Source organism: Garra rufa, chromosome 9, assembly GCF_049309525.1.
Source record: "Garra rufa chromosome 9, GarRuf1.0, whole genome shotgun sequence".
In the NCBI taxonomy this organism is placed as follows: domain Eukaryota; kingdom Metazoa; phylum Chordata; class Actinopteri; order Cypriniformes; family Cyprinidae; genus Garra; species Garra rufa.
The window spans coordinates 468,675-496,174 of NC_133369.1; the positions used below are offsets into that span (position 1 = coordinate 468,675).

A 27,500-nucleotide genomic window follows, 5' to 3' on the forward strand; every position below is an offset into this window, starting at 1 on the left:
GATCAGTTGAATATTATTTTTACGTAATTAAAGCAGGTCAACAGCTGTTCATACACTCCTGACTATCAATAATGAAATCCTTCAAAATAAAAATATATTATTATTTATTATATTATATTATTTGCATCTTCTGTCATGTCTATTTACATTAAAACACACTGACATTATATCTATATGTGACCCTGTCTTAAGTCGCTGGGGTATATTTGTAGCAATAGCCAAAAATACATTGTATGGGTCAAAATGATTGATTTTTCTTTTATGCCAAAAATCATTAGGAAATTAACTAAAGATCATGTTCCATGAAGATTTTTTGTAAAATTCCTACTATAAATATATCAAAATGTAATTTTTGATTAGTAATATGCATGTTAAGAACTTAATTTGGGGAACTTTAAAGGTGATTTTATCAGTATTTTGATTTTTTTGCATCCTCAGATTCCAGATTTTCAAATAGATGTATCTCAGCCAAATATTGTCCTATCCTAACAAACCATATATCAATAGAAAGCTTATTTATTGAGCTTTCATATGACGTATACATCTCAGTTTTGTAAAATTTAACCTTATGACTGGTTTTGTGGTCCATGGTCACATATATGTGTGTGTGTTTGTACCTTCAGGTAGCAGTGTGTGTAGCAGTGGTGCAGGAGTGCGTCTGATGGCTGGTTCATGTTGCTGGCTGTACGGGTCACTTCCTGTTCATACATTGGCACTGAATGTTCAAACGTGACGCGCTCAAACTGCAGCTGCAGCGCAGGCAGAGGACGCAAGAGCTGGAACTGAGGGACAGACGTCTGCGCAGTCGAGACCTATCAAAAACACACACACACACACACACACACACACAGACACAGGTAAGGTATATGAGGAAAAAGTGTGTGTGTGTGTGTGTGTGTGTGTGTGTGTGTGTGTGTGTGTGTGTGTGTGTTGTTTGCACCTTGTGTCCCAGTAGAACAGGAAGTAAAAGGTGCAGGAGGTTGTATTCTGCCGCAGGGACAGTGACTGTCGCTCTCATCAGCGTCACGCTGGTCTGACGGATGGGAATGAACTCCTCCAGCGCTGAAACCTGCTCCGGTACCACAGACACACGCTCCTCCACAACATCTGCCGCACAGACAGACAGAACGTCAGACAGACGGACAGAGAGACAGAAGATCAGAAAGACAGAAGATCAGACAGAGAGACGGAGGTTGAACCGAGTAAATGCAGCTGACAGACCTGCTGCTGTCTGTGATGTCAGTCATAATAATAATAAACCACAATACTGACCACAGGAACCTCAGTCACTTTAATAAGAGAAACCACAAGCACTCTGAGACCTGCTACTTGACATGAGCTTTTTGTTCTTCATTTTATTACTGTTTATTTGATTTTATTTCTTAGCATGGTTTATTTATAACAGAGTTCAATTCCTAAACAGTGAAACTCAAGACATCACTGTGAGTATTACCGGACGTGTGAGTGTGCGTTTTACCCGTCTGCGGTTTGCAGTAGGGCTGGTACTCGTGGTCCAGCGTGCAAGCGGCCATCTTCAGGATCCTGTGGACGGCAGAACTGTGGAGCTGCACATCTAACGGACCGACCACGATCCTCTTCACTGACGTCTCCTGAACCAGCGGCGGCTCGTCTTTACGCAGTGCAGGAAAATCCTGAAGCCCCACGCAAACTGAAAAACAACAACACAAAACAGGCAGTTCATCACAGACAGACAGATTTCTGTTCGACTGCTGTATCTCAGGCTGGGATTATGGGTCGTTTGGGTGATTATGGGGCCTAAAGGAAGCAGATGATCAAGACCCTCGACTCACAGCGTGAGCTGACCGCTAAAGACCCCCAACACACACACACACACACACACACACACACACACACACACACACACACACACACACCACACCACACACACACACACACACCACACACACACACACACACACACACACACACACACACCACACCACACACACACACCACACACACACACACACACACACACCACACCACACACACACACACACACACACACACACCACACACACACACACCACACACACACACCACACCACACCACACACACACACACCACACACCACACACACACACACCACACACACACACACACACACCACACCACACACACACACACACACACACCACACCACACACACACACACACACACACACACACACACACACACACACACACACACACACACACACACACACACACACCACACACACACACACACACACACCACACACACACACACACACACACACACACACACACACACACACACACACACACACACACACACACACACACACACACACCACACACACACACACACACCACACACACACACACACACACACACACACACACACACACACACACACACACACACACACACACACACACACACACACACACACACACACACAGCGAATACTGATGCAACACACACTCACTATAAACTAATGACTCCAGGTCACTTTGTTGCTGCAAATCGCTGTCGTTGTGAACACACCTTTAACAGGACGGCAGATTTACAGCCGCTCACACACACACAGTTATCAAAGATCACTATTCCAAATGTTCCAACACACACAAAAGTCATATCATGATTCCACACACACACACACACACACACACACAGCTGCGTGTGTAATAAAAGCAGAGCGCTGAGGGGAACGTGGGAGTCCCGTTACTGCAAATGGAGGGATGGAGGAGAGGGAGAAAGAGTTCATGAGCTGCTCAAATTCCCTCCTGATTTGTGGAGATTAAAAGTGCAGCGAGCGATGTCACTTCCTCTTCCCATTTAGGCTGGGCTGGATTAAGTCTAATATCAAACATCTGGAAGCTCGCAGCGCTGCTGAAGGACACGGGGAGGGAAATTAGCCGGATTTAAAGCATTAGAGGAGATCCGCGCCTCAGCGCTGCAGTTATTATGAGAGAGAGCGCGCCGCAGGTTTGAGTTTCGTTTATGTAGCGCTGACGCTCGGTCCGCGGCGCTCTGATGTGGACGAGGGTCGCGGGTTCGAGTCTCCGAGGGCAGACGCGCTCTGACTCACACGACATTCCTAACGGAAAGCGTCATTTTAGCTTCGCTGGAGGAGCGACACTCATCCGCATCTCAGAAATCTGCCTGACAGCCAAAGCTGACGATATCTGTGTTTGCTTTACGCTTAGATCGCTATCTGAGGCTGACACGGAATGACAGAACAGCAGAGACAGAGAGAGAGAGAGACATTCTTCAGTCACCCTAAACTGCTCTTGCCTTTTTCTTTTCATTCTTCGCTCATAAATTGGAAATTGGCAACAGCCACTGATATTTATTTAACAACATCCCGTTATTTATTTTAAAATATCCAGATTCTGTCTAGCAGTGATGCAACATTCCACTCACAATACTTTAGTACGCTGTTCTCCCTTGGCTTTATAACTGGTGTTAAATATTCTAAATAAACTGGATCTTGGTTCCAAATCTTTACTTTTAAAAATGACACCTAATTAAGCGAGACTAGTAGAGGAAGAGCAGTGTGACAGGTTGAGGTGAGAATAAGGGCAGCAGTTATCAGTGTGTCGCTCCAAATGCCTCCTCAGGCTGACAGACAGGAGAGAGAGAGAGAGAGAGAGAGAGAGAGAGAGAGAGAGAGAGAGGGAGAGAGAGAGAGAGAGGATACCTCTGCTGCTGTTCTCCATCGTGTACAGATAATCCATGTAGAATGCGCCGTAACGCTGCAGCCCCGCATTCTCCGTGTATGTCTCCTGCGAACACAAGCAGAGCAGAACATCAGAGAACCGCCTTCAGTGACAGACCGAACCTCTGAACCTTCAGAACCTTCATACTGAGACCTGTGGATGCTTCTACACAGAAATATACTGGACTATCAGCATCTGCAGCTGTGTTTATGACCAGATGATCCACACTATGAGGCCAGAAAACAGAAACACCACAAACTGCTTGGATAGAAAATATTCACACTGACATTCATTCATCTGGCAGAAGCTTTTATCCAGACAGACTGAATGAATTTACCGTCGCTGCTGAAGCTACAGGAGTGATAAAAGAGCATTCATAGAGCATTCTTAAAGCACTTATATGTGTTAAAAAAAAAAAAAAAAATTAATTATGTGCACCTTGAATGCAGTGCAAGTTGCTGAATAACGTTCTTTACTAAATACATAAAACTTGAAAAATTAAAAAAAAAAAAAACACTCAAACCTAAACGTTTGTGCTGGTCAGCAATGGAGTGCATTAAAACTGACACCACTAAGATGATTCAATAAACTCAACTTCTGCTGTCAATTCGGCTTATACTGTGACTTAATATCACACAACATTCATTCTTCATTAGACTTCATCAGACACTGGATTTAGACACTTATATTCTGACACCACACACACAAACACACTCCATGAGGGAGATGAAGGTGGGGATGGAGATGAAGCTCGTACCCTGTGCAGGTTTCCATCGAGTATAAATTCTGCTCGGACTCCGTTGTTCTCCGGGCTGCGGTAGTCGAAGAGTGAGTTGGTGAGATACGTCATGCCCTTAACACTCAGCGTGTCGCCACAGCGGAAGAACACGGCATCCTGCGGCAGCAAACACACATGCAATATCACTATACAATGAGGACAGGTGTGTGTGTGTGTGTGTGTGTGTGTGCGCGTAAATATGTGTGTTTAAATTACCTCCTCTTTTCTGTTCATGTTCTCTTCAAAATCACGAACCCCCATAATGCCCTTCAGACACACGGCATGACAACCCACGACTCCAACCTGACAGTCAAAGAACGGCTCGCCCATCATCAGAGCCTGAAACACACACACACACACACACACACACACACACACACACACACACACATACACAGATGTCAGTGAGCGCAGGAGGAAATCTGGGAGCTGACGATGGGCTCGTGTCTTTCTCTCACCTCCACTGTGATTCCCTCCTGCTCCACACTGAGAACCTCGCGAGACTTCACCTTCTGCGGACTGTAGTAACTGCTCTCGGAACAGCTCTCTGTCAGCTACATGGAGCAGAGAACACAGATTCATGGAGAAAGACCCAAAGAAAACAATACTGTTTGAATCAACAATTGTCTCAAAAATTAGGATGCTATACATTGTTCTGCAATATATGCTAGAAACACTCCCTTTCTAGTAAGTCTGCTGAAGTGGAACTATCATATACTTTATACATCTCCCATCACTCAGGCTCCACAGCCTTTGGTTCACCATTCTTTAATGCTTTCAGAGGAACAATATCAAAATAATTAGTCCTGTATCAACTTTACAGGTTTCCCATGCACTCGGTGGATGATGAATTAAGAGATAAAAAGGAATGACTGTCAAATCAGATGAAGTGATTTAAGAAGACAATAACCCTAGAACAGACCAGCCAACTCCTGGGTATAAATCCACAGACATACCGGCAAGATTTGACAGTAAAACACTGACCGTTTCAGGTAAAAAAAAAAAAAAAAAAAAAAAGGAAAAAAAAAAAAGAGTGAAATATAGACTGACAGTGATAGAATACAAAAAATAAAGTATATTCATCATCCACAGCATGGAGAGCTCTCCAAACATCAACAAACCCAAGATCTGGACCTGGCCAGAGAAGGTGTGGTGCTGACTACCTAGAAGTGAATTTAATACAAAACTGAAATCATCTACAACTTATACTGTTTACATACTAGTTTGTTTTTAGTATGAGAATTTGTCTCTGCTTTTTCCTGTTTTTTTCTCCACTCACCTTAAAGGTGACGGAGGCTTTAGTGCAGTAGAAGCCGACAGACACTACGGGGTCTCTGGGTGAGTTCTGCAGGGGCCGGGCGGCACCAGAGTCCTGCGAGTCCGTGTAGAAGCCAGACTCGCCTTCGCCCTCCTCCTCTTCCGTGCTCACGATGGCCGGGACGAAGGACCAGGCCCACGACATCCAGCCTTGATCTTCATCCTCACCCTGGAAGTACTGACCCGCCAGAGACGGATCGGACGTGTCCATCAGACCTGCGGCAGACGATGAGATCAGCTGATGTCAGAGCGCTGGAATGTGCGTAATCTCACAGCGAGCGTCTTCTCACAGAGATTCTGACACGCTTTAATTAAATCTCTCACTCAGCCTTTGTTTCTCTGTTTCTCTCCTGAGAAGCTTTGAGACCCAAACACACGTGACGGTCTCCAGAGCAATAAATGAATGAAGAGAGACAAGAAGACAGAAGGACCGTCATGAGCGCAGATGCTCAGTTCGATCTGTGTGTTTCTATTCAGCCTCAGAAACAGACCGATGCAAAGAGAACGAGGAATGAGCCCCTCACTCACCGGGAACGCTCTCTCGAAGCGAGCCGCTCTCCTCTTTCTCTGGGTCTCGATGGACGCCCATCTCGCCGTAATACAGCGCGACGCCCAACTCCATCAGCCGGATGAACATGGGCAGCTGCTGGTCCGTCAGAGAGAGTTTCAGACTCTCCACCATCGTGTGAACCTCAACACACACAGAAACAAGAGTGACACACGAGGTGAAGGCAAACCTCATCCTGACGCACCACAGACACGCTCGCTTACTTTGATGACGGCGGGGATTTTGGCGTTGATGTTGTCGTAGGTGAAATGAAGACGAGTTCTGAAAGAACATTTGTAGAGCAGCGGGTCCTGATAAAACTCGATCTTCCCGCTCGCATTGCGTTTGTCCAAACACACGGTGCAGTCGGAAAAATTGATCACCTTCCTCAGGACCAGTTCAGGAGCTACGGAGAGAGAGAGAGACGGACATAAACAGAGACTGACGGCGCGAGAGCGAATGCCGGGCTGCAGCAGTTCATCAGGTTTATTAGCTGCTCTTCAGATCGTGACGCAGCGCAGCAGCAGCTGACTCTAAAGAAGCACTTCGAAGGGTCAAAGGTCAACATGAGTGTCGGTCTATGAGAGCATCACATCTTCTGACTCTTCAGAGGAACACGTTAACGCGGTTGTTGAAATAATGATTCGTTATTGCCGTTCCTGCATTTCATTTGTGCAATTCAAAGGAACATTTATAAAGCAGAACTACAAATTCAACTAAAGCCCCAGCACACCCGATCCCTAACCAAAAACACCCTCTAATGCCCAAACACACGCTCTTACACCCCAAACGAACCATCACTGACCCCACATTCATGAATATGCTTGAAAACTCACCGATGATGTCCATGAACGCTCGGTCCCACAGATCGTCCACCGTGTAGCACTCCGCAGACGTGATGTTGACCGACAGCACAATGTCATCTTCCACATACTTCAGAATCAGGTTATTGACCACGATATTGACGTTATTCACCACTCGCCGAATCAGGCTCTGTACGTACCCTACAGACAGACAGCAGGAGGAAAAATCAAACAGCTGGATGGAGACTTTTTAAAAGCGGCATCTTTAAATAACACAGCACAAGATGATGAACAAACAGAGACATTTGATACAACCAAATACGTCCATCTGAGTCTGACACACACGTGCACATTATTGACCCTTGATACTGGGCACTGATTTATTGTGACGTTCTTCTGTGTGGGACAACACCATGTCAGTCTTTATGTCTCGCTACAAGACAGACGTGATTTTACAGATCGGTAAATCTAGACCTGTACACGTCACATTGACCACCAGCTTGAAAAACAACCGCAGTGACCAAACAACACACTGAAAAAAATGCTTTTCTTACTAAGAATTTTTAGATATTTTGGCTGGAAACAAGACAAAAAAAATCTAAGAAAAGCATTTTTTGCAGTGCAGCATCCCATCACAGTGCCTGAACTCGCACCAATGCTCAATAAATCTGCTTTACACAGCGTCTGCACCCTGTTAATTACACTGGGGACGTTGTCATTTTGTCGCGTCTCACCTACAAAAACAAAACACTTGACACTCAGGATTAGTTCACTGCAGCTATAATCGCAGTCTCACTGATTAATTGAGCAGCCCCAGTGTACATACATTTCAACAAAGAGCAGCTCACGACCAGAAGCTCCAGTTGAACAGGATCCATGGTCTAAGGTCATTACGCAACAAAGCAGCAAAGTACTGAAAACATTACAAACCAGAGTTTCAGCAATAAAATATTAAAATATACAGCAATAAATGGTCATAACCGCAGGTCCAATGGCATTATTCAGCCCTGTTGAACGTTCGCAGTCCCACTTCAACTTATAAAACTTTAATGCTTTTTCCTTGTTGTCCAACTCAAATGTTTGTCTTCCTGTTCGAGTGGCGCTGTGTTTTATTAATGAGCACTGGAGCGCCGCGGATCGTAATCCGACAAACTCGAAGTCTCGCGATCAGGTGAAGAACAAACGGGTGTTTTACAGCACCGTCCCAGCCGCCGTATCGTCCGCAGTTGCGCTTCATTTCCTGTGGGCATCATTCATGCGAGCGTCTGTGTGTGCGGTCGACGCTTACCGCCGCGATGTTTTGCGTGCCGGTTTCCATGTGTCAGCGGTGTGTGTGTGTGTGTGTGTTGAACATGCGGGTCAGCGGCGGGTCTGTGTGTGCGTGTAGCACCTGCATTCGCAGTCATAAAGTCATTCCCTGTTAGTGCTCTCTGGATCCAATTTAGCCAGCGGAGCGGCCGACTTTCCCTCCGTCCGCCCTTCATCTCTCTATAAACTATTGCTTCAGCTGCACCTGTGCTGCGGCCCGTGGGGACGAAAAACTCCAGTCATAAAATAGCTGGAAAAACCAACTGCTTTATGTGCTACTCGAGCCAAGAGCCGCTCTCAGACTCCACCGGCCTCTTCCTGCCCGCGGAACGCATCGGCTGCAGCCGAACATAGGACGCGAGACGTAAACGTGCTGATGAGACACACGCTACACTACAAAACATGTCAGCAAGTGAGGAGGAAGGGGTTGCGGTCATCCTCAACCAAGTCAAATCAACGTGACGGTGTTGCAATTGTTAAAACTGGCTCTGATTGGCTGCGATTGTCATTTTGAACATCGCTGACAGCAGCAGCTCAAACTCTTGTACTTTTATAGACAATTCCAATTAGAATTTATAATTTGTGAATGAATAAATGTGCAATAATCACAACCAAAGAAAGCACAAAAAAGGTTAAATACGTCCCACTGAGTAAAAGAGGACTGTGTGTTTAAGTGTGTGTGTGTGTGTGTGAGCTTCAATGAAAACAAACAGTGTGCTGAGCTCTGATGGGGGTCTTTAAGAGGCTTTCCAGATAAGAGCCGCTCCTCAGGGAGGGTCCGTGGCCCCGCGGCCTTCACAACATCACTCACCTGGGGGCAGGTCAGGGTCGCTGGGAGCCTGCTGCACCCGTCGAGGTTTAGACGCAGCCTTAGAGCTCTCAGAGGCGCTGCGATTGGTCGAACTCGACGTACAGCTTTCATTATCATCCTGCACACAGAAACAACACATACAACCTTACACACAACATCTGAGAGACAGAGACGAGATCAGATGAGAGATTTCATGACAGTTTCTGAGTTCAGGGTAAATGTGTGTGTGTGTGGATCTGCAGGAATGAGGAGCTCTGCACTGTGGGATAAACAGCAGTAAAGGTTTATTTCTCATTTATTGCTGCAGTCTGCTGTGTGTTTGCGACGAAAGAGCGAAGATGCGGCTAAAACAATCGGACGAGCGCAGCGTCGAGGTCAGACGCAAACATCCCAGAATGCTTGTCACTGATAACAGCCACTGATTTACTGGAGACTCACTTTACTGCATCAGTAACGGCCTCTACGGCCCCACATGAGCCACGGTGACCTTTGACCCGAGACCAACATCACACGGGCCCAGAGTTAAACACACTCAGTCAACCTCTGTAACATCAACAAGCCCTTTAGCAGCCACGCCACACACCTCCATCAGCTCCAGCTGTGTTAATGAAGACGTCTGACACAACAACACACACCAGCAGATATAATAAACAAATCACGCGGAGAGATTAACACGGTGCGCTCGCACTTCATTTGCTGAGACGAGGAGGAGCTGCTCTGAGAATCTGCTGAAGATTATTCGCACACCTCCACATCTGCAAACACTTGCACAAACGCAGCACGTCCGCACATCTCACCGACTGCTGCGTGTTCGCCATCGCCGCAGACGTGCCGCTGTAGATCCAGAGCAGATCGCGCACGTGAAACGCCTGCAGATGATTCTACAGGATCATATTCAGCTGCTCAGAGGAACTGTAAAAACAAACTACATTCATTAGATCATTAATCATCAGAGGAACTCACAGCAGACACTGCAAACCTCCTTCTGTTCTCGACACACACACACACACACACACACACACGCACACACACGCACACACACGCACACACACACACACACACTCACACACACACACACTCACACACACACACACACACACACACACACACACACACACGCACACACACACACACACACGCACACACACGCACACACACGCACACACACACACACACACTCACACACACACACACTCACACACACACACACACACACACACACACACACACACACACACACACACACGCACACACACGCACACACACGCACACACACACACACACACTCACACACACACACACTCACACACACACACACACACACACACACACACACACACACACACACACACCAGTTGAGACGCAACACACACACAATTCTCTCTCACCTGTAACTTTGATTCTTTGACATTAAACTGTTTCTTCCTTTGTCAGTTACACTGTTGTTTTTCTGCTCATTTTATTTGTAGGTCGCTTTGCACAATTTCATTTTGTTGTTTTATTTGTATATTTGCATGCAAACATGTAATGAAACATTTGTCACGCTTAAACTGAAACGGTCAGGGTTTCTGGTGCTCTGCGTCTGGTTTCGGGTCTCTCCGGGCCGAGCTTTACCAGCGCATAATTTGTCTGAATGTCATTTGCAATTTTCCGAAAGCTCTTTCTGAACTGGTCGGCTCTGTGAAACACATCTGCAACAAATACCTGTTTGGGAATTTAACAGAACCCGTCCCGACTCGCCGCACCACAGCAAGCGCAGAACATACGGTACCGTTTCCACATGGCAGAAACACGCAGACGGCAGTAGCTGCGGCGGTGGGTGATATTAGCGCGGCGAAACACGCATATGTTCCAGATCTATTCTGCAGAAGCCGCTATAATCAGCTCTAATTGACTTCCCTCCTAAATGTGTTTCTAACTGGCCATCTGGCCTCGGGACCTCCTCACGACGACTCCCTGCGCGCTAGCGCTGCTTCAGCGCACCAAAACAGCTTCAGCGCACCAAAACAGCTTCAGCGCACCAAAACAGCAGGCCATTCATGCGCTTCCGACGCAGACGAGCGCTGTACGTCTTTTCCAGCGTCCATGTCTGTGACGTGCTGTCGATTAGCACAGACAGCAATGATCACCATGACTCTATATGGTAAAACACTGCACAATCATGTGAAACATGGGATATTTGCTCATTGTTGTTCAATCACTGACATGAACTGATCAGTATTTGAGCTGTAAAGTGTCTGAACGGTCTTTATGTGGCGCTACAACTGTTCTAGATGAAGGAACTGCTGGTCGCGTTACTCACTGCAGTTTGCCTGCAAACAACCTCACGGATCTTCACTTCACACGCCTTTCTGTGCAAACATCATGTGAAGGCCACAAGACGCGCTCAATGAGCAACTCAATATAACTTTTGCTGGACACTCCTCCACAAAAGCTAAGGATCATGTGAACGCCATATTGTATTTTAAAATAAAAATGATCCTGACTAAGGTCTTTAGATTTACATGAAACATGATTCTAATTTGCTTGTGCAAACTGTGAAATGAGCGATCGTCTTCTCAGCGCAGAGGCCGCACACAGACATCAGGTGACTCTACAGCGAGCAGAGCTTTCATTCTGTCCACACAAACTCACGAGATCTCGGCAGCTCCGTTCACACACACTGACCGTGGCTCCGTCTCGGAGTTTGAGGATGCACTCCATGGTGTTGATGGTGATGACCACGGGCTCCGAGCTCAGTTTGGTCCAGGGCACGTGGATGCGCAGCTCGTGGATGTGGCCGCTCAGGAAGGTGAAGGGCAGCTTGAGCTCCTGCAAACCACAGAATAATAAGATGAACGTAGGAATTCACACACTCACAATCAAACAGATCGCACAGGAGTAACGCATTCACAGCTCGCACAGAGAAAAAGGCTTCAAACGCTTCCAGAGCCGTTCTGACAGGATTCCAGAGTGGCTTTAATTGAAGATCACTCGAGAAAGTTTAACTCCCGCTTGGGACGACGCAAGCTGCTTCTAATAATATCCTGCATCAAACTCTGAGAGCGTGTGCGGAGCCAAACATTCTCACTACATGACACAGTGATCCGTTCCAGATATTACAACTGCAAAAGCTCAGTGTTGCCCAAATAAGAAAGCAAAGCAAATACTCTGTTCCATGTATGTGAGAGCGTCAGATGACAGCACACAGACAGCGAGAGCTGGAAAACATCCACAAACATCTACTTCACCCCTTCAGAAACGCTGACAGCTTTGAAGAAACAATATGCAAACACTCAATACTGACACTTCTAAGGAATTTAGCTCAAAATATAATTTCAGCTCGTTTTCATTAGATGTTCAAGTCCCTGCACACAGTCGATCAAGTTCATCAACTGACGATTTGCATTAAAGGGTTAGTTCACCCAAAAATTAAAATTAGCCTATTATATACTACATCCTGGGTGTATATGACTTCCTTCTTTCAGACGGAGTTACATTAAAAAATGTCCTGACTCTTTCAAGCTTTATCATGACAACAGGCAGGTGTTTCTCTTCATCAGTCCAAAACAAGTCCAATAAAGTGCATCCGTCCATAATAAAAAGTGTCTCACACGGCACCGGGGGGTGAATAAAGGCCTCCCGTAGCGAACTCGTGCATTTTTGTAAGAAAAATATACATTTTTGAAACACTTTAATCTAGTTTGAGCAAAATGTTGTACAGGCGGATGATGTAGGACGTCAGCGGTGCGTATGCGCCTGTGAGTCTTGTGAAAACCAACGTTTGTTTACAGAAGCAAAGGAAGCAGAGTTTCCTAACTTGAAGACAAACCAGTCTCCTCTTGGCTTATTTCAAAATGATTTGACATTTTTCTTTACAAATCCTTGTCTTGTACTTCTAATTTGTGACCACTGTTTTGGTTTCTCCGCTGAGTGTTCGCGTTTGTCACTTCTGATCGGCGCATGCGCAACACCAACGCCATCCGCCTGGAACAGCTTCCATGTACGACAGTTTGCGCAAGCGATAAAAGTGATTATTATGTTATGTAAAATATGGATATTTTTCTCACAAAAAAACATCGATTCCACATCCACAGGAGGCCTTTGTTCACCCCCCAGAGCCATGTGAGACACTTTTTATTATGGATGGATGCACTTTATTGGACTTGTTTTGAACTGATGAAGAGAAACACCCACCTATTGCCATGATAAAGCTTAAGAGAGCCAAGACATTTTTTAATATAACTCCTATTGGATTCATCTGAAAAGAAAATGAGTAAATAATGTAAGTAATAATGGGTTCATTTTTGGGTGAACTAACCCTTTAAATGGCAGGGTTAAATTAAATTTAATTTAATTCAAGTTTTATTAATATCCATTCTGAATATGATTGTTTTGTCAACTGATATAGAAATATTTCAGAATCTGACCCTTCCACACTGACCAATGCAACCTTAGCAACTGTTTTTGCTTGTTCAAATGTAGGTTTATCTGCGTGGCATTGTGTAGCAATTTTGCAGAAATGATAAAACGGGTAAACGCTGCTGCTCAGTCACCTCTATTAGTGACACGCTAAATTCTCCTCCTTTGTCTTAAATAAATCTTATTCCTGCTGTGTATTACTCTCTGTGTCGCCCTCATTCCTAAATGAACACATCGAACATCCGTAAGGACATAGTCATCTGCTCCAGCGTGAATAAAAGTCACCGATTGTCGCTAATGCAGGCGACTGTAGTGCGATAGTAACTCAAGTACCGCAGTAAATGTTTCGCTGAAACGTACCTGAACAAAACTGTTCCTCATATTAATGTCATCAGCTGCAAACACTGTCAAATGACACTTTCCTCCTTTTAGGGACTGTGAGAAGCATTTAACTCGATTGTAATTCACAGTCTCACAGATTTAATCATACTACTGCAGATGATCTAATAATTTAATTCAGTAAATCTGACAGAAAAAAAATCATCCCATGCACTTGTTTGAAATATCAACAGTAACCAATGGAGGTGGGCCTTAGAGAATTCAATTGTTTCCAAATAGCTGTTTTAAAAATCCACTGTTTCCCTGCAACAATTGTGCTTAGCGCAAACTATAGAAGTAGCATTGATCAAACTGTAAACAATAAGCAACTGCAACAGAATGTAAAGGTTCACTCTATGAATGCAATGATAAACATTTTCAAAAACTAAGAACAAAGATGTGACATTATTCTCTTCATCCCTCGACCACTGAACATTGAAAGGAAACTTAAACGCCTAAAAGTATTAACTTTTTATATTACTATTAACAAATGTCAGAAGATATTCTGGTGACACTAAAGACAGGTTAAAATGCCAAGCAGTACATTATTTTCCTCGTGAAGTGGCAGAAGTGCAGTCATATTTTAAAATAAAGTAAAGCTCCTTCAGAAAAGAAGACAGAAGGTCATCAGCTTCATCATCTCAACAGACAGAGTGTTGTGCTGTCAAAGCTCGTCCAGATGTAGATGATGCTGTGGTTCTGTCTCACCTGCTCCAGCACGTCCAGTCTCAGGTCCAGTTTGCTCAGCACCACATCGCCGCCCCATAATGACAGCTGCAGGTCCGACGGCTTCAGGTTCTTTATGTAGCGGTTCACATAACTCATCAACAGAGGAGAAACATAGGACTCCAGCATCCTGACATCCCGTCATGCCTACACACACACACACACACGTATAAACACACACACGGTTAGTCAACCTAGCTTTCTAATAAACCATCTTTGAATGGACTGGTCAGGAGTCATCTGACAGACTTTTCAACAGAACATACGAATGCCGCTCAAATTCATCGATCGTTAAACAGACACATATTTACCTCAATAGATCCTCAGCAAGTGCCCTGACCCACCACTGAGGTCACCGAGGGTCACATAATACAAGTCTGATATAAACGTTAACTGTACTTAGACGCTGTAATTTAATGTTTTTTGTCTCTCATCAGAGTCCCTCAGCGTCTGACAGCGGCTTGTCAATGTCAAAATGATTAATGACGACGTGGCCAATCAAATCAAGGGAGGCGGGGCTTCAGATCTAACGGTCAAAGCGAGATCAATATTCACAACTGTTTTACAATAAAAAGTTAAACAACGACAGCAAAACTACTCAACTTTTGTTAAATTCCATTGAGAATGAGTAACACATTTCTATCTGAATACTTGAGGCTGATGATGCACAGGACAACTTTTTGAGCAATGTTGCTTGGGCACTTTCCCATTAAGAACATTTCTAACTGGATTAATTAGACTTGGTCATGGGCCCCGTGTATCATCAGCGTCACTCTCAGCAACTACAGTCAACTTCTCCAGACTGTAAATAAGCGGAAAATCGTGTCGTGTATTCCAGGCCCAAGAGTAAATGTTGTCAATTAACTCTTGGTTAGCTGTTTTTCTGATCATCTTTCAGTAATTTCACTTTATTAATTAAAGTGTGAGAGTTATGATCCTCACGCCTCCAGCAGGACAGACATTTGGACCATTAAACTCGTTCAGTTGCGTTTAGCTCTTCGACTATTTTTATGTATTCTTATTTCTTCCTTTAACTCTCCTTTTGATAAGAAGTGTCTTTAATCTTTGCATTTTGAGATTCATGTGTCTGTGTTCAAGGGATAATTCACCTTAAAACGACAACAGCCCACATGCCATTCCAAACTCCAGATTTCAGATATCTTTCACTCCATTTCAGCTTATGTTCTGACAGAATTGAACAGCACAAGCGTTTGTTAAGTTGAGCCAAAGCCTAAACGTATTACAAGTTATATAAGGCTTTATTCTAAAAGTGGGCCTGTACTTGACTGAGGTGGAAGCGGGTGATATTTGTGATATTCGCATTTTTCATCTGACCCGTGTTTACTTTCCTCACTGACACCGAGGAACATGAACAGACTGACATATGGTTTAAAGCGCTCGACACCGTTTGCGGGCTCAGATTTGATCGGTGTTTCTAAAAGCCTGCGTGCATTCATGATAAGCATCAGTGTCGACATCACACGACACACTTCAGTCCGCGTGTCACACACTCACAAACACACAAACAAACACTTACAGCTTCATCCGACGCGTCAGACTCCTGCAGAAATACAAACACAAGCCCCGTCCATCACTTCCGCATACACAGCGCCACGGCGTCATCGCCTGCGTCGATACGTCACTTCCGGCACGGGGCTGACGCGAGCAGACGTGCGCGCGCGTGCGTTATGGCAGTTTGAGCCAAGTTACTCTTTTGTCCGTTTCTTTCAAACACAAACGGTATTGATTAGAAGATCGACTGACAGTGGCGATGGTGTTATAAGAAATTAAACGACATTCATCCTTTAAGCGACACGTCTTGAGATTTTGCGTTTTGTCATTCCACTAACATTACCCTGAGTCTGGCGTTTTCAATCGCGTTCTGTATGAATGGACCCCATCCTCATTATCGAAACACTATACACGAATAATCATTAAATGTTCATTATTACTAAACACCGACCGTCTCTAATAATTCTCATTTAGAAACTGACAATAATTATTATTCAGGCGTTTGCTGGTCTGTGATCTGTGCTAAACGCGTTTGTTTGCGGCTCTGGTGGAAACCTGGACTCAGCGACAGATCAAGAATTAATTCTCATAAGATGTGGAAGCTTTGCTGTCATTAGACTGAAGTAACCAGAGGCTTATAAACTCCTGACAGAATCCTCCCGAAACTCCATTTATTAAATATACACAAAAATCTGTAAATACATACACCATAGTTAAACACTGACAATAGCTAATTAACACGGCAATACCTGATATGAATAGTATTATAAACACTAAATATCCATTATTAAACATGGCTATATACAAATGTTTTTAAATAATGTCAATACATTTGTTTTATTGAACACTGATAGAGTCATAATCATTTAAAGTATTCGCCCCGCATAAATCGACCTTAAACAGTCTATTTTCCCACGGTTGTATTTGAGAATCAATGAATCCACGTGAGTTATTATTTTCCAGTGAATCGCACTGGTGCTTTATGAGCAGAGTCTGTTTAAAACCATCATCCAGTCCACTCGGATTTGTTCTATTTTTGTGTCCTTCCTTTGAGATTTGCCTTTGTGGAATATTTTATCACAGGCCTTTGATGGGAATCATTTCTGTTTCCTGTTCCAAAACGGGTTCGTCTTCGTGTTTTATTTATAGGATTTACACGTTTTGAAATTGCGTCGTTTATACGAAATGATTAAAATGACTCTACAAATGAATCTGTTTCAAGAGTTTAATTTTGCGAGCTCATAATTCACCCGTGCCATTATTGATTTTTTTTATGAATATATTTACGATCAACAAATTTCCAGATGACCTTTTTTTCCCGAATGCGTCTTTTCTAACGATCTTCCAAAATCTGTATGTCGCAAAACCCCTTCGTCTGACAAATAAAAATCAACTTTCTGATATTTCTGCGTGTTTCTTAAATTATTATTTTTTTAAAATAATTATCAAATTATTTACAGGCTATTTATATACATACAAAATATACTAACTCACCTTGTGTGTTTTTAAGATGAAAGCATGCATATGTTGTAGCCTACAGTCAGTGCACTACAGCCTATAATAGAGATGATCAAATAAAAGCGTGTTGTCTATTTGTGTGATTTATTGAGCGGCTCAAACAGCAGGTTCTTGAAATCTGAAATCATCTCCAACTGAAACTCCACTGTAGTTCAGTTCACATGCAAATAAATATAAATTAATTCGACAGTTACACTTTTAATCACTAACAAAGAAAATCCAGACAGCTAAATATTATAGTTGTCATTAATTCTTAAAAAAAACCCTTAAAACTTGAATTGTTTCTAACATTTTACACAATCGTAGTATTTTAATTGTACTATTCAGGTTTAGTTTGAAAGGTCAGTAGCCTAAAAACTCTGCGGTTAAATTACTGCGGACAATTTGTTAATAATAATTAAAAACTAGATAACCACGGCGGGACATTTGATTACATATTCAGATAAAAGATTATTATTACAAAACGTAAAAGGGGGAAAATTAGATTTTTTTTCATACAAAAGTCCAGTCACAGTTTAAAAAAAAAACATAACTCTTTTATTAAAGCATAATCGTGTCCATCTCTTCTCACTCATATTTTATTGTCTTTGACTGAAACGTTATTTAATTAATCCTGCGCTGATCTGAGGCTCTGAGGAGGACATCAGCCGCTTTATGTACACAATGAATTCTCCCAGATGTGAAGACAGTTCGAAAGACGTTGAGTTCAGATGCAGGTAATAATAAAAATAACAATAAAAACTTTATTTACATGAGTTCACAGAGTCTGTTTAGGTGCAAGCGTGTCCGTGGCGTCCATCAAACATGAGTCCGCCTGCAACAGAGGCTCGAGATCAGAGTTTGCGTATGCACTCGTTAGTTCACTAGTTAGTAGTCCTGCTGTGGGCTGTGTGTCAAACTGTGGCGTCGCAGGTCACAGTTGCGCCGAAACACCTTCCCGCAGCGGCCGCAGGAGAAAGGCTTGAGGTCTGTATGGGTGAGAAGGTGAGTTTTCAGGTTACTTCTTTGATTAAAGGTTCTTCCGCATGTGGGGCATTTGTGAGGAGATTCCTGTTCAGATTTGAAGCAAGCACAGGATTATTCCCTTCAGTTTTCCATCAGAAAAGATATGCTTCAATGTCAACATTTGAGGCCCAGATGAGCGAAAAACGCCACGAGGATTTTTTTTTTTTACAGTGGTATATTTCTAGAGGCACATCATGTCTGCTCGTCTGTGATCGACAGTAAACAGCCCCAAACATGACATTTTAATGAAGAGCTCAACGAACACAAGTGTGCACAACGTCATTCACATACTGGATAGAAGGTAGAAATGAGGACAATTTACCTGCAAGTGCAACGTTTTATGAACCGCCAGAGTTCGAGACTGACAAAAGCCCTTCCCGCACTCCTGACATTTGAACGGTTTCTCCTTGGAGTGAATATATCTGTAAAACAAGCGACAATAAATCAGGCTGGATCTCCTCAGTCAGAACAACAGCTCACACAGCAGCTTATAACTCTAACACACACACACACACACACTCCGGTCACCTGTGGTCTCGCAGGTGGTCCTGCCTCCTGAAGGCCTTGTGGCAGATGTCGCAGGTGTAGGGTCGCTCGTCCGTGTGCGTGCGCTCGTGGATCAGTAGATTGTAGGACTTGGTGAAGTGTCTCCCGCAAAACTTGCAAATAAATTCCTTTTTGCTTTTAGACGGGAGTCTCCCGCGCGCGGGCTTTCGGTCCGGGGACAGTTTGCCCAACTCTGCGCTCAGTTTGGACAGCTCGCCCGGTTTGGGCGGATCCTCCTGCGTGGCCGCCACCGCGAGGTTAGCGAAGTCGAACCTGGGTCTGTCCTTGTGCAGCGCGGGGACAACGCGCGTCACGGATCCGTGTTTGGGGTGGAAAAGATGCGCGGCGAACGGCAGAGCCGCGGCGAACGGAAAGCGCGGGTCCACGAGGCCCTGAACGGGCGGGTAGCCCAGAGTCCAGTGGTTCATCTGCATGGTTTGGACCGAGCTCAGCCCGTACAGATGATCCACGGCCGCGGGGAACGTGTTGAGCGTCTGCAGGAACGAGTAGTTGAGCTGCAGGGCCGGGTGCAGCGGGATCGGGGCCGGTAAAGCTTTGCTGCCCATCTCGGAACCGAACTCGAGCAGGATCCTGACAAAACACAAGCACACACCAACCGTCATCAAACACTGCCTTGTTTTTCCCACAGTTGTTTCTTTCCTTAAATTATGATACCTGGAAAAACATACAGGAAATATAGTTTGCAGTCTTTATCATTATTCTCTTTCTCTAATTTAGAAAGCATATGTTTGTGCTGTCATATTTTTATTATCCCCAGATTGTTTTCTTATCGACAGACTTTATTTTTTAATTCTTCTCCAGTTTAATTTTCTTCAGTTTTTGTCCCGTGCAGTTCGCTGTCGCTATTTAAACATGCTGGAATCAAAACGCTGTTAAAACAGCCAGGTTATTATAGTAACTATATTTCTATAGGTTGAAAAAAAATGTTTTTTCAAAATCTGTACCCGGCAGAAATCACAGAACACCACGAAACAACACGAGTTTGACCGGCTAGAGATCTCGGATCGGTCATGAAAGTGTGACTCTAACAGGCCTAATATTAAACTCGACTTAAATCTCTGAAGGACAACGAGATTTCGAGATAAAGTTTCGAGTGTTTGAGATTTTCAGATATCACACCGCCTTCACTCGTTAGGCCAAATATTTCAATATTCTTATAAAGAAGGTGTCAAATTAATCATTGATCGTTAAGTGTTTTAATAATATTTCGCTGACCTCTGTAAGACAGAATATGTTTCTATTAATATCCGTTTCTTGCACATTGATCCAGATATGATTAGAGCTCACGGCAACCGAACTTTACGATGGGGGAAAAACATTGAAGTTTTTAAATTCTCGTTCTTGGAATAGAACAGCATCATAAAATCGCATAACTTGAGGATCAATATTTCAATTAGATTTACAGCAGATCCCGTGTCGAGTGCATTTGTCATTCGGTCCCGGCCCCAATGTCTGCATGAGAGAGTTCGTGCATTTCTATCAAACAGAATAAAGTTGTTCTCTCACCCGCAATGCCAAAGGTCGCAGTTCGACTGTAAATCCACACAGAGCGAGGAACTTCAGCTCAAATTCATAACTATAGTTGAAACATGGTAAACCGTGTCAACTTCAGAAGTGTCGCGTAAGAGAGTCCGGATCTGCTCGGGACCTGCTCTGGATCTCCGGATCGCGGAGTTCTTGTTCTTGTTCGGGCGGCGGAGCTTCACGGCTCGACCCGCCCCTCCGCCGCCATCACACACACACACACACACACACACACACACACACACACACACACACACACACACACACACACACACACACACACACACACACACACACACACACACACACACACACACACACACACACACACACACACACACACACACTCTCACACTCATCTGTGTTTATTTGTGTTTGATGGCAACACGCATCGGACGCTCTCTCTAACACACACACACACACTTGCAGTCATACATGAGGAAACACTTTCATTTCTCAATCACATCTTCAAAGTGATGATAGTTCACCCAAAAACCTGAAATCATTTCCTCCCCTATTATAATTCCAAATCTGTATGGTTCTCTATTCTTCTGCTGAAAAAAAAATATATATTTTGAGAAATGTTTGCGGTTTTTTCTTCTTCTTGTTTTCTGGTCAATATGAAAGTCAGTGGTCCAGTGCTGTTTGGTTCCTAACATTCCTCCAAATATCAGTGTTTCACAGAAGAGACAGAAACACAGGTTTGAATGACGTGACAGAGTAAATGATGACAGAATAGTCATTTTTAAATAAAAAAAACGGCTCTTAGGCTAATTGTTTCAGATTTATTTAATGAAGTGTTATGATGATTTAACAGATAAACCTCACGTTAAATATTAATATTGAAAAACACCTTTAATTCAACTCCAGTCGCGTTCATCACTTCTGCTTTATTATATATAAACTATTCCAGTTCATTATTCAAAACGAAATCAGCTCTTATTTATTATGTTAGGGTCAATAACATATTTTATATTTAATAAGTTTAAATAGCTGTAATCAATTAAATTAACGGAACATGTACAAAAACATTTGAACAAAAAAAACTAACGTAAAATATAATCTTTTTTAAAATCTTTATCAGCTATAAATATGGTCATAATCATCTGATCAGAATCTATTTAAAATGAACGCAGGGTTATGAATTATGTCGTTAGCCGCGATATTAATGATTTCATTTAGGCCTATGTGAACAATAATAGGCTAAATATAAATAAAGCATACTTTTTTGTTTTACTTTGACTTTGTTTTTCGGTAGGTCTAATTTATTATAGATTAGCCTATAGTTTTTTTCTTTAAAAACGAATGAAAGTACTACTACTAATAATAATACATTAAAACGAAAAAATAATAGTTTTTCTTAGTTTAAATCGCGTTCATGAATCTAGTCCACACTGACGGGAAATAAAGCAGTTTATTGGGGTTTGCGGAGGAGCAGATATGATTATGATTTTGATGGACAACATATCAGTGAGGATTCATTTTTATCAACTCTTCCTAATTATTTCGACTGAGACAATTCAACTTCACTGCTGTTATATGGGAGTTCTGTACATTAGATGTTGCATGTTCAGAAACGGACTGAGATTAATGTTGTTTCAATGAGTAAAGAGCGCCGCCTATCGCTCACTATCGGGAATAATCACGACTGTCCACTAAACAGCACGATGACAACTCTTTCGCGATTACTATGAAATATGTTCATATCACATCCACTAAACAAAGGTTCTGTGTTAGAGCAGGAGATGTGTGTGTACTCTCTATCAGTCAACAAGAAGTATAGCCTGTTCTGATTTAAAACCGCTTTTTCATATGTAAACATATCTATACATACAAATAATAATGTTTATTTGTATAAAGCCTAACCCTAGATGCATAGACATACATATATACATATATATTTTTTTTTTTTCAATCTAAACCTGCAGTTTATAGAACAGGTTGTATTGTAAACAGGTTGTGTAAAAAAGCAAAACACAAACCATGAAAACATTACAAACCTTCAGAAAATCCCAAACACTGTTACACAGGCCAGGCAGTACTTCTGTTTGATTCTGATCTTATATGTAGATCTGTTTCTTCCATGTAATCATTTATCAGATGCTTTTATCCGGTTTGACAAATAAGCATCAGCATATGAGCATAGAAACAGTTTAATTTTAGCTGTAAAGTGCATGTTGAGTTGTGTCAGCTGTCCAATGATCAGTAATACCCACTAATCAGTCTGTTATGAGAACACATATCTGTGTGTCTGGACACACTGTCTGTCATCTCTCTCTCTCTCTCTCACACACACACACACACACACACACACACACACACACACACACACACACACACACACACACACACACATTTCCAGTGATATTGTCGACTTGATTGCACAGAACTGAGCTGGATGATGACACTGAATCAATGATGAACTGACTTGAACTGAAAAAGTGTTTACTATTGTCCTTTTGGATTATTGGCACATTATTTTCCTATTTAATACTGTAATGCTGCTTTGACACAATTTGTATTGTTAAAAGCGCTATATAAATAAAGGTGACTTGAAAACACACACTCAAATCCCCCACAAAGGTGTGCGAACGTTACAGCAGAAAACACACACACACTGTAATGGCCGCCCGAACAATCAGCCACTGAAGTTCCGCTTACAGCTCCACAAACAGACCCAGCGGCCGCATCCAACAGCTGCTAACACACACACACACACACACACGACAGAACTGCTGGCTAGATGTGTTGCTTTAATGATATCCAACTCTGTGCTGGGATCTCCAGCAGGAAATGATGAAGTCTCACATCACGGAGCAACAGCTCGATCAAAAGGCCCCGACACACGATTCCGGTCCGTTCGACTGACTGGAGCGGCATTAAAAAAGAAGACTAAAGAAAAGAGGTTTTGTAGGTAAGGTGATATTTACCTGGAACAGGCTGAAAGATGGCGAGCAGCTTTTCCTGGAGCTCGAGTGAGACGGAGCATCTACAGTGAGACAGGATGTCAGCCGTACCTGCTGTGGTTTCGCAGCCCCCTCGCACGCGCTCATCCTGCCCCCCGCCTTCAGAAACACCCCGAACGCGACATTTAGGGTACAGCCACGTCTCTATTCACAGCACATCGCCTCAAACCCTCCATTCAGCAAATTAGGAGTGTTTCCCAGAACACTTCAACAAACACCACAGACCTCGAAACACCACGACTAGTTCTGTCCTGTGCTGCTGTTTGTGATTATTTTCAAAAAACATCTTAAATATGAATTATGGTCATTTGTAGTTTTAATATATGGGGTATTTACTTCCTGTATCAAAGATGCTCTGGTTGCATCATTCAATAGTATGGGAAAAACTACAACAAACACACAACGCTTTACATGTAGTGAATAAAACCATGTGACACACCGTCCTGAGATCAGGCGTGAATCATCCAGCGCTCGTCTGCAGTTTGAAGCGTTTCCCGTCACGCTGGTTCGCAGCAGAACATCTCTGTGATCTAGTGGAGTCACAGCTGAAGATCCCACACCATACTTCATTAACCTGAGAGACAGACAAAGAGAGACGTCAGTGAGCGATTAGGATGAGCAAAGAGTTTCAGTCACTGTTTACAGTGTCATATGTCTGTCTTCTTGGCCTGTAGATGATGGAGTTTACTGGCCTGTTAGATGGTCTTTATGTGGACTGAATGAAGACTGTGCTGCACCTGCATCTGACAGACTCACAGTGAGTGAATGAGCCATCAGAGGATGAATCCCAAAAGCATTCGCTGTAAAGCATGTCTGTGCATCTCTCAGCACAAGCACTACATGAGCACATGTGTTAAACACACACACACACACACACACACACACACACACACACACACACACACACACACACACACACACACACACAGAGCTGCTCTCTCTGGACACGTCTCTTTCTCTGCTATCCGTCCATCAGAACGACCGCCTCACAAACGTTAACGTACACTTCTGCTGCTGGAAACGCTTTGACGTTCGCAGGGGGCTCGTTCACGCAAACAAATCGGATGCGTTTGAGTCGGTCGCGGTAATGCGCTTCTGAATATCATATTCACGGTGACAGGAAATGTTGTTTTATTAATGGCCACTTGGCTCTGAGAAGGTATTTGTGCTTTTAATAGGGGTTTAAGCCGTTTACGACACTGACGTGAGGGAGAAATGATGGCCGGCGTGGGACGCTGGCGGTTGTGGATGTGGGCAGCCTGTGGGTTCTGGGAGGTCCAAATGAGCTGTTATATACCAGCACCAGCGCAGCGCCGTAAAAGCAGGAGAGGGAGAGTCACCGGCGCGCCGCTGGTCAGATGGAGCTGGACCCGCTCAAACCCGCAGAACCTGCACGGCACAATAAAACCCAAGCCTTATGAGCGTCAGCTAATCAGACGCAGCCGAACGCTGAGCCGTCCCTGTCGTCCACGTCATCCGTATTCACGCCCAAACCAGGCAACAAAGCCTCCTGGCCCCCGTCGCACGCACCGACACACACGGACGCGTCGCACGCCCCGCGGCGGACCGGCGAGCACGAGGGCTGATTTATGGGCCTACGGGCTTTAGGATGTACCAGGGTTTTATTAAACACCTTCTGGAGGCTCGGGCCTGACAGCGGCTGGATCCGTCCAGTTTAAGAGTTTTTCAGGAGGTCAGTCAGAACTTCCTTTGACATGTGGCCAAGCAATTAAAGGAGGCCGAAGCTGGAACGCGATACAGACGTGCGGCGGCTCTCAGCTGTTTCGGCAGGGGCTCTCAAAGAAGCCATATTTTCTGGCAATATGTTCTCCATTTGACGGTGCAAGCGAGAGCAGCTTATAAACGCCGCCGGGATGGATTTCACATGTGCGGCAGAGGAAGGCCTCGGTGGGAGGGATTCTCCATCGGGCGAGATGTGCCGCGCTTTTCCGTGCGGATCTCGCCGCTCCGTTACAGCTGGCCGTAAAAGCTCCACATCCACAATTACTCCGACCGCTAGATTTATAAATCCCTCCTAATGTCGCCGTGGATGCATTACGGCTCTAAACGGTGAAATTGATTGCTTGCCCCCTCTGTAACGGCACACTTGATGATTATAAATGAAATCGTAAATAAGGCCGCTGGACTTTTACAGATTTTGGCACAGTAGACGTAGTAGTTCTGCCTGACCCGAGCGGGTCAACGTTTAACAGATTGCTGCCGTGGAGCGAGTCTGCGACCGGAGAGCCGTGTTAAAACGTCATCGTTATCTCCGGCGTTTCCTCCGCGAGACAGCTGGCGCTGGCGAGGACCTTCGGAGGATTTCGGAACGATGTAGTCACGACTGGACTCGAAAGAGATGCTTCTGATCCGCACGGCTCATTTGGAAGAAAGGAAACGGACAGAGATGAGAACTTGATACTCACAAATTTACGACTTAGATTGGCAAACACTGGCTGGAGACTCGACTTTAACTTCAGCTGCACATTTAATCTCCTGAACTCGCTCATCCCAGGACGTATTTTAAAGCGACAGCACAAATATTTATGAACTCTTATGAACTGGTTTAATGAATCAGTGCTTCGAATGCATTGTTTGAATAAATGCCCATTCGCTATCAATGGTCCTTGAAGAGATGAAAGGCAATCTTAATTGAAAGCATCAAATTACGTTCCAAAGGTGATTCCTTCTGTTTTGATAGCACCATAGATATGTCATACTTCTGCTATTATTTGAATGTTTGTAACGTACAAATAAAGATACTGTTTCACACACACAAATGCAAACAGCCTTCTGTCATGTGACAAATGTATTCTTTCAATTGTATGTTTATATCATGCTAGTTTTTGTTGCAGTGAATTTATGGTTTCAATAAAAACAAGTCTTATCTTTGTGACTGTGTTACAGTAATAAAAATGTTGGGGATAAATGTGTTTGATCCGCATGAAAAATGGTCACAGTGTAAAAAAGCCACATCACAGTGACTTTGACCTGCATGTCTGTGAATGATCAATAAATGCATTGTAGAAATACAAGAGCTACTGACACTTCTAACATCGAGTCATATAATCGACATGTTCTCATCTCAGACAGGGAGAGGCACAAGAATGAATGATAGAAGACAAAGTATTAGAAGATAAAAGAGTGTGTGTGCGTCCACTTGAACATCATGGGCTGTTCAGATTGATGGCTGATGACGGATGTGAGATATCTCTAATGGAGTTGAACCATAAAAGTGAAGGATGCCGTTTACAGGTTTGCGCTGTGAGGACGGCCGTTTCCCCGCTGCACTTCCGCAGTCCTTCCCTCCATCAGATCACATAAGGTAAACAGTTCTCGAGTGTGTTTTTGATAAACGCAATTTGCTGCTACGCTCTTTTCCAGTCTGAATGGTGTGTTCTGCCTCTTGTAAGTTAATTTGCCAAATCAACTGAAAGAATCGGGAGGTCTAATGAAAAGCAGCGTGCTGGCAGAGGAACAGCATGCCAGCGGTCAGCTCCAGAACACGCCGCTTTAATGTGGTGATCGCACGCTTGAAGTTTAAATGTTCGTTTCCATAAAAAACCCCACAAGCCTTTCCGCTGTGTTTTTAGGTCTTACTACTATTTCCTCCCTGAGTTTGGTTATCAG

General features: G+C 43.8%; 2 protein-coding genes across 3 annotated transcripts in view; both read right to left on the reverse strand.

The window, feature by feature from the left end:
* The window catches only part of LOC141342441 (intermembrane lipid transfer protein VPS13B), a 68,811-nt gene extending 52,419 nt beyond the window's left edge, over positions 1 to 16,392 (reverse strand). Inside the window, exons 1-15 of the mRNA XM_073846889.1 lie at positions 16,316 to 16,392; positions 14,761 to 14,925; positions 11,941 to 12,084; positions 9,274 to 9,391; positions 7,188 to 7,355; positions 6,576 to 6,757; positions 6,333 to 6,495; positions 5,767 to 6,020; positions 4,946 to 5,041; positions 4,704 to 4,826; positions 4,467 to 4,604; positions 3,691 to 3,775; positions 1,478 to 1,669; positions 941 to 1,107; positions 618 to 812 (exon numbers count right to left, since the gene is read on the reverse strand). Coding sequence (XP_073702990.1) covers positions 618 to 812; positions 941 to 1,107; positions 1,478 to 1,669; positions 3,691 to 3,775; positions 4,467 to 4,604; positions 4,704 to 4,826; positions 4,946 to 5,041; positions 5,767 to 6,020; positions 6,333 to 6,495; positions 6,576 to 6,757; positions 7,188 to 7,355; positions 9,274 to 9,391; positions 11,941 to 12,084; positions 14,761 to 14,907 — 2,172 coding nt within the window. The 5' untranslated portion in view covers positions 14,908 to 14,925; positions 16,316 to 16,392. The remainder of the gene's footprint in view (positions 1 to 617; positions 813 to 940; positions 1,108 to 1,477; positions 1,670 to 3,690; positions 3,776 to 4,466; positions 4,605 to 4,703; positions 4,827 to 4,945; positions 5,042 to 5,766; positions 6,021 to 6,332; positions 6,496 to 6,575; positions 6,758 to 7,187; positions 7,356 to 9,273; positions 9,392 to 11,940; positions 12,085 to 14,760; positions 14,926 to 16,315) is intronic.
* A 1,930-nt stretch (positions 16,393 to 18,322) lies between these two features.
* On the reverse strand, positions 18,323 to 21,077 carry osr2 (odd-skipped related transciption factor 2). Of its 2 annotated transcripts, none has more exons than XM_073847406.1 (4): positions 20,887 to 21,077; positions 19,342 to 19,950; positions 19,136 to 19,235; positions 18,323 to 18,858 (listed from the first exon to the last, which is right to left on the reverse strand). In XM_073847406.1, exons 2-4 carry the CDS (start codon positions 19,923 to 19,925, stop codon positions 18,676 to 18,678), a joined length of 867 nt encoding a protein of 288 aa, XP_073703507.1. In that variant the 5' UTR covers positions 19,926 to 19,950; positions 20,887 to 21,077; the 3' UTR covers positions 18,323 to 18,675. The 2 variants fall into 2 exon arrangements, with proteins under 2 accessions (XP_073703507.1, XP_073703508.1); XM_073847407.1 differs by having other exon boundaries at positions 18,323 to 18,776; positions 20,887 to 21,076.
* Between the last annotated feature and the right edge of the window lie 6,423 nt (positions 21,078 to 27,500).